The sequence below is a fragment of the Gavialis gangeticus genome, unplaced genomic scaffold (genome assembly GCF_001723915.1).
Source record: "Gavialis gangeticus isolate Ggan-Ray unplaced genomic scaffold, GavGan_comp1, whole genome shotgun sequence".
NCBI classification, from domain to species: Eukaryota; Metazoa; Chordata; order Crocodylia; family Gavialidae; genus Gavialis; species Gavialis gangeticus.
Genome location: NW_017728994.1, coordinates 26,919,057 through 26,927,254, shown reverse-complemented (window position 1 = coordinate 26,927,254; position 8,198 = coordinate 26,919,057). Strand labels below are relative to the sequence as shown.

Genomic DNA, 8,198 nt, shown 5'->3' with positions numbered 1-8,198 from the left:
TCCCTTCCGACCCTAGAAACTATGAAACTATGAAACAGTTACCAGCGCAGTTCATCAGCCGCTTTTATTTGCGGCTGGGAGCAGCGACAGTGGATGACATCATTGGAAACCACCACCCAACTGATTTAAAAGCCGGTGGCGGGGAAACAGGGTGGGCAGCAGCTAAGCCAGAGACAGGAGGTGAGGCTGCTCCCCGGGCCACTTGACAGGATCACCAGGTCCACAGGGACTCTCAGGAAGGGTCCCGGCTCCCCTAAAGGGCTACACACCTGGCAAATCAGGACAGCTGGGCCAAGGAGGATGGTGTTGAGGGATCCTGACAACCACAGACGCCAGATCCGTGAGTGGGGTGGGCTGAGGCCTGAACCCCTACTGTTCTTTTCCTTTTCTGTTTTCTGTTATCATTTTGAAGGACACCCAGAGCCCGAACCAGGGAAGGTATCCCCAGTCGACCCTCAGGGTCAAGAAGAGGAGCAGAGGCAGCTCTGTGAAACGTGATTTCTTGCAGATAAGGTCAGACCAGATGTTGAAACAGGACCAGTCCCACACCCCGTAGACACCCGGGGCAAAGAGAAACACTGAGGGACGGGCAAGAGGGGACAAGAGCAAGAGGGAACATGAAAGAGACAGGCCAGCGATCCACCACCTGGTCATCCTGAGGGCTGGCGTATGGCTAAGGTGTAGGGGAGGTGGAGCCCCAAGAACGCCCACAAAGGGCAGTGCCCAGTCAGTGGGATTCCATGAGGGAGAGTCCCACTACTGAAAGGAAGACTAAGTCATGGCAGGTGAGTGTCGGGGCCTCCCTCAGAGGTGAATGCAGCCCAACACCCAAGTCCCAGGGACACGCCCTGCAGTCTGAACTGGGCATGTGCTCTAAGGCCGCTAGAGAGTGCCTATACCAAACCAGGTGGGTGCACTGGGGTATAACCTCAGTACCAGCATGTTCAGACTCTACTGATAAATGTTGCTGCTCGTTTTCTTATGCCACCATTAGGAATCCCAGAGCTGAGCACTGACACAAGTTGCATAGTTCAGAGCTTTCACAAACAGCATTAGATTTACTTCTCTAGATGACAACGGAGCTTAGACTAAATAGGGGGAAACTGTCCACTAAGAATTTACTTAAAATGGAATCTTTTGAACCAAATAAATAACTGAAAATGAACCACAAAATGAGACTTTTACAATCTTGACAGAAAATGACTTTTTAGCCTGTTTGAGAAGAGGATGATTTTCCCGTCTCTCAGCTTCTTTGTTTCCAAAAGGCAGCTGTTTCTGCAATGTATCTTGCTTATTGGCAATCAGGGAGCAACTTGTACACTTCAATATAAATTAAGCAAGAGTGTGCTAGGCTGCTTCCTTTCCCTTCCTCAAGAAATTCGGTTTCTAATTGTGTCCTCTACATCAGTGCCTGTAGAAGAAAAACTGCAGTATTTCTTCCAGATCCCCTGCAGCATAGCCTCATTCCTGGCTCCACTGACCCAACAAACAATCCATGGCAGAAGAAGGGAGTCACTTGAAGTAACCCTCTCCTACCCTGAAAAACTGAGACCTTTTACTATGCTTGTATTTTTCAACCAATTTGTTGCAAATTTAGGTAAAGTCTTAGTGCATCTTTACATGGTGAAAGGAGAAGTGTTTTAACTAGAGTGGCTCCGAGAGTCACTCTAATTAAACCACCTGCAGCATCACATATATTCAGCATCTTGCACTTGAAAATGGTGGCAGAGGCACTTTAACTAAAACTAGTTTGATGAGCTTTAGTTAAAGTACCCCCACCACCATTTTGAAGTGCAGGGACGCTGAATACACATAATGTGGAGGCTGCTCAAGTGTGCTAAGGAGTGTTAAGTAGCATGCTTAATTAATGAGTGCTGATTAGCACGTCAGAGCAGACATTTGATACATGTATAGGTGCCCTTACCTTTAGAAAATAAAAGGAATCTCTACTAAGATAGTCTTTTCCTCTGCTTATGCAGTCAGATGAAAGGGGGAGAAAACTATATGCCAGAGTTTTCCAACAAGACAACCAACCACATTTCATTTTTATCAGTAATAAGTCAAAGCTCTACACAGTGATGCTAAACTCACCTGTTTCCTAGGCTAAATGTGGACCATGATAGTGGTGGCAAGGCAAGTAGCAGCAGCATAGGGGTTAACACAGCTGTTGCTTCCCCCACCCCTCCAAACACATGTCCACAATGTGATTAGTAACTAGGAATTCAGTGATGGGCCCCAACCCCACACCCTGCCCCCAAATTTCTGGCCCCTCTAGGAACCTTGCAAGCCACATGAAATAGCTACATAGGTGATACCTTTGACACTTCTGCCCTATCAGATTCCTTAGTCTTCTTTTAGCTTCCTTGCACCTGGCTCAATTGGACAGTTTATACTGCAACATCCTGAGGATCTCTGGATTTAAAAAAGGTATTTTACCATTCCCAATGAAGTGAATGCTGTTCGTCCAACCACTGGTTGATGAAGAAGACTCCACTTCCAAGATGCTGCTGCTGTGAGATTTTGGGATGTTACGCCAGGCAGGTACCAGTCCACCAACTCGCTTCATGTAAGGATCCCTCCAAAAATAAAATAAACACAAGTCAGCACATGGCCCACCTTTTAAACAGGTAGAGAGGCATAAAATGCTGAGCAGGGGATTAATGATCACTACCACCACCCTACAACACATGTATTTGCACAATCTGAAAATAACATTTAATTTTCAACTTACTTTCAGAGTCTTAAGCCTGAAAGTATTTTAAAGAGATATCACGGGAAAATCTGGGGTAGGGTGGAAAGAGTCCATTTTCCTCTACAAATGATAACTTCTTTGGATTTTGTTGTTGTACTGACAGTGGAATTTGAGCTTTGTTTGTGAATCCATAAGTGTAAAAAATAATTTCCCTTACCATCAGCACAAACTATGGCACCTTCAACCTTGTTTGTTAAGAGAGATCATAAAAAGTGAATCAGAGCCTTCAGACTCCAGTTCTTTTTGGTTTTAGTTCTAGGTACACTCATTCATACAAAACTGCAAAAATAGCTCTCAGAAAGAATGGATAGTATATGTGGCTCCTTGCAGAACATGGCTCACATGGAACACCAATCGTAGGTGTGTCACATAACCATTTTTCTACAGGTAACACAGCACAAATTTTCATTCCTTTGAAATTATGAAGCTGGAGATAATGTTTACACTGAATGTGACTGGTTACCTTCAACAGGCCTGAGCATGCTAAAGCCACTCTCTAGTTAACTTTTCAACAGATTTTTAAATGCCATGATGCAACCTTTTCTGCAAATCCCTGAGCATGCTTTCTTCTTTATGACTCTCACTTTTTGAGAAGGATACTGCTGTGCACTAATTTATGTACATTGTGTTCCAAACCCCTCAATGAAGTCTATAAGCAGAAACAGTCATGAGGCACTGAGTCTTACAAGTACTCCAAAATCAGAGACTTGATACAAAAATTCTTACCATAAGAAAATGATCCAAGACACAAACAAAAGGGAAGATGACTTCTTCAAAAGGAAAGAATGGGGCAGTTTCCAAACAAAAGAATCTACCTGATGCCAGCACCTTGAGTTATCATCAGTGGCTAAAAGAAAGGGCTTCTGTCCTTACATGCATCATTTTATCCTCCATTCTCTACATTGTTGAAACCTCTTCTGAAACCTCTCCTTTCACTGACTGTAAACCATATACATTACAGACCCAACAACAGTACATGATACAACTTATTCCGGTTCTTATTCTTTCTGATATCTACCCACATTAGATTCTACAAGAACTGTAGCCATAGAACTACAGTTTAGTCCTCAGAGGTCCCAGTATGCAGGCTTGTAAGAGAAACAAAAATCTAACAATACATTTTATTACCATCTACCTGTGGGTGCTAGAGCTCTCTGATAAGGGCATGTCCAAACTGACTGGGCTGTTGCTGTTGCGCTCACTGCTTTCATAGCCAGATTCCATCCTCTGAATCAGACGAGGATGCTGATCCATTACGTGCTGGGTGCCCCGACTTAAACCCCCATACTTGCATCTAACATATGGTTGGGTTGGCTTCATTTCTGGAGGAGCTGGTTCTTTCAGCTCATCTTCTGTAAATTCTTTACCTGTCAAAAGGAAGAAACATGGATTGGCAGAAAAGTCAAATTTAATTCCATCAAGCTAACTTACTAATATTTTGGCTTCCTGACAATGACTGAAACAAATGTGCTGTCTCTATATTCAGGGATTAAACAATCCAAATCAAGGATCTCCAGACCAGCCCTGGAGATCACATTCATGACTACAGTCTGGCCACTGTGCTGCCCCAGCCACACTGCATGGGTGATGGAACCAGCTGCATGCACCATGCCCTGGGCTGCCTCCTACATCTGGGCTAAGTGGGACTGAGGGATCTGCCACGGGCTGGAAAAATCCCTTGGCAGGTCAGATTCTGCCAGTGGGCCATATCTTCCCCACCCCTGTTTTAACTCCTACTAGATTCCCTAAGTACAGCCTCCCAAGTGCAAACCACTAATCTTAAAGCTCACCCCTGCCCTTCCCCCTCTTTCACTTGTTAATCCACCCACCCACAACCAAGAAAGAGTAGCTCCAGCAGCCAATGGGCTCAGAGAAGGGACAGATAGATGCCTGTCCTCAAGACCCTCTGCAGGGGTCAGAAGAATCTTCTCTTCAATTGCACAGGGAACAAGATGATACAGCTGCATTGCTTTTTGTTCCATCTGAAAGCTAGGAAAGTATTCGTGAATTCCAGGAACTCCATTTTCCACCAGGAACTTCATTGTTTAAAGTCCTATAAGACAGGGCTTCACCCTTCACCTGTAGGCTTCACTGTGCTGCAGTGAGAAGTGGGCCCAGGTAAACTGTGAGCTGTTACTAGGTCTGTGTTACCCTGAGAGACTCAGAGCAGGAAGACTAGTAGGGAATATTCTTTTCTTCTTTAGACTTAGATATCATAACATACATGTTGCAATTAGCAGAAGGAAGGGAGATAGACTATGAAAAACATACACTGATAAGAGGGGTAGCAGACCAGCTCTGGAGATCACATTCATGACCAATAAAGATGGTTGTCCTGTGTAATAAATTCCCAATTGCCTATGCTGTCTCAGCTAGGCTAAGCAGAGTGTATAACAGTGCTTCACTCCTCAGTTATACATTCATGGAATATAAAAGAGTACTATATTGAAACACAAGAAGCAATACAGATACTGCATAGTGTATGCACACACACATACATATATACACACACCTCTACACATCAAGGACACTCCTCAACATCCTAGAGTAACCAACAACAACGGGATGAAGTATGTGTTAAGTGACATCTGGTGTTACTACTTTAAGTTACCAGTATACCAATGGTTATGATAAATTCTGTACCTGACCTAAATTCCCAATGCATCACAATTATTATATCTCCCCACTCCTCTCTTACCTGCATCTTCGGAAAAGGGGCTGAGTTGTGTGTAGCCACAATATTTCCTCTTGTCTTTACTGAAGATGCTGTCTATGTTCAGAGACTCCCTTTTAGGTCTCCACGTTGGCCGATATTTGCAAGATGAACTGGATTTGGACTCACTGCTGGAACTCTCTATTTCCCAGGTTTGAGAATGTGCAGGCAGATTTTTGGAGGACCGCATCTCGGCCTGATCACTGACACTCCTTCCACGAGGAGTGCTCTGGTTGCTTTGTGAGGTCTGAGCTGGTCTACTGTGGATCATATTGCTGACTGTCTCTTTAAACTCCCTCAGCTTGCTGGTGCTGCTGGATGGTTTGGGGGCAGTTCTGGGGGCTTGTTTCTCCTTCAATGTTTCCCCTAAAGATTACAGAAAAAGGCAACAAGAAGAACAAAAATAACTTCATTTTAAACAAGATGAAATCATACAGAAGGGGAAAAGCAAAGACAAAGACGCTCAAAAACACAGAGACAGGAAGACATGCAGCAATGAGACACATACACATACACATGGAGGATCAGAAAAACTGATACAAAGAGGAACTGAAAAAGGAACTAAAACCCTTGCCTTCACTGTGATACCCTGAAGACTGTGCTTCATCCCCTTTTCGCCGAGACCGACTAGAACTCCTCTTGCGGTCCGTCAGTGAGCCCTTTTTGGAAATATGCTTCTGATTACATTCACTGTCAGTCAGGTGTCCTGAAAGAATAAAAGACCACAGTTTAGATGGCAAGAGCATTTGGACTGGTTCTTTGACATGCTAAGAATAGTAGGCCTCTTGCTCCCTATGAGCTGCTGAGGCACTCCAATGCTAAGTGGCAGTTTCTGGTAAGCAAAGGCATTTACTTTAAATAATTTGTATCTAAAGCGTTTTTTTTAAAGTAGTAAGAGATCAACAAGGTGACTCCAGGGACTGTGGTTAATGAGACTGATCATTCACAAGGACAAAAGGCAGTCCCATAATACTCCAGGGACACCATTATCTTGCAATTCTAATCCTCTTGCAGCAGCCCTTTCTCTCTTGGCCATATGCAGCTATTACACTAACACAGCTAGCTTGATTTTATACTCTTCTCAAATTCTTTCTTGCCTACTATAGCAACTCTTTCTCTTTGCATCAGCTGAGTAAGAAAGGCTTTGCTCTCAGTTTAGGAAAAGTTTCCTGTGTAAGCATTTTTTCATTTTAAAAAGAGTCTTAGACTCAGACCTGACAACAAGCCTAATATAACATTATTATTATTATTATTATTATTATTATTATTATTATTGGATAATAGTAAAATAATTTAGGATGAGATTCACAAAACTGTTACAAGTGTGAGAACCCAAGTTTTGTGATTGTCACTCCTGTAGCCTCAAGCCTGCAAGGCAAAACATATGAGTGGCTTTACTCACATGAGTAGTCCAAATAAGAAGGCAATCCAGACTCATGATTGCTCCCAGCAGAAGCAGAGAACAAGCAAGAAATTTAGGAATGAAATACAAAGGCTTAGCAGCCTTTATGTCACCAACTTCAATCTGACATAGATGGCTAGTGAATAAAAACTGGACAACTGATAAGAGGCTCTATAAAAGAAACTGATCGTTCCAAACCATTTCCTCCCTCCAGGGAGCCCTTATCACAGAACTCAAATTAGAATTAACAAAGACAAGCTAATCTTTTAAAATAAAAACCAAAATTAAAAATATTAAAAGAAGAGTCTGTTTTTTTGGGCACAGATGTTACACCAACAACTTAAGATGATACAATGTACAAGGAAGTGTGTGGAATCCATTTTTTTTTTTTAAAGTTAACAACCTGAAAATGTCTCATGTTTCAGCCAGTCTGCAAAGCAATGGAAGACTGTGATTCTGTAGTAGGTCCTCTTTAAAAAGAGGCAGTACATATGAAAGCAAAGAAAACAAGAACAGAATAATAAAGGTGTTAGGAGAGCAGATAAGGAGGGAGTGGTAAGTGAATAGGGTTTAGGTGACATGCCAGAAAGTGGTTTTCAGGGAAGCTTGCTCTTTCACAGCATGAGCTTTGGATGACAGCAGGCATATAGCACTGTTCTTTCAGTCTATAAAGATATACAGTATCTTGAAGTGGTTCCCGTGGTGATAAAAGTACCTACTGTTGCACTCAGAGAGCATGATTTCTTTAGTTAGCATTTTAATGTTTTTTTTCATTCTGATAGCAATAGCAAGTTAGGGCTTTTCCAGTGGTTTAATAATCTAATAGACAGAGAGAGACACAGAGAGACAGACACACACACACACAGATGCAGAGAAAGAGAGAGAGAGAGAGAGAGAGAGAGACAGACAGACAGACAGACACCACTAGTGCTAGATCTGGGGCTCTTATATAAGGTGAATATATTTTAAAAGATCAACTTAACTGACATAGATCAGAAGAGTGATACTCTTGCCTTCCCATCCATCAATCAACCTACCCCCTCTGATCAAAACTCCAAATGGGACCGAATCTTATTTCAGGAATAAATGCAAAACCTGTCAGCATTTCTCCAGTACTACAGCAATCAACATCCCTCCCAAAAAATCATCATAATCTATAGATCCTACACATGTAAATCACCAAATGTGGTATATCTCATCCAGTGTATCAAATGCTCCCCTGGAAACTATGTGGGTGAAACCAGATGAGAACTACACAACAGAAAACCCTCACAGAAAAGAAAATAAAGGACAGAGAAAAAAATGCCCTGCTTATTCAGGATATAATATTA

At 42.6% G+C, this 8,198-nt stretch overlaps 1 protein-coding gene across 1 annotated transcript in view; it reads right to left on the bottom strand.

The window, feature by feature from the left end:
- USP54 (ubiquitin specific peptidase 54) overlaps window positions 1–8,198 on the bottom strand; it is a 108,971-nt gene that overhangs the window by 21,684 nt on the left and 79,089 nt on the right. Inside the window, exons 11-14 of the mRNA XM_019502435.1 lie at window positions 6,040–6,171; window positions 5,451–5,831; window positions 3,888–4,119; window positions 2,437–2,576 (exon numbers count right to left, since the gene is read on the bottom strand). Of these exons, the coding sequence (XP_019357980.1) occupies window positions 2,437–2,576; window positions 3,888–4,119; window positions 5,451–5,831; window positions 6,040–6,171 (885 nt within the window). The remainder of the gene's footprint in view (window positions 1–2,436; window positions 2,577–3,887; window positions 4,120–5,450; window positions 5,832–6,039; window positions 6,172–8,198) is intronic.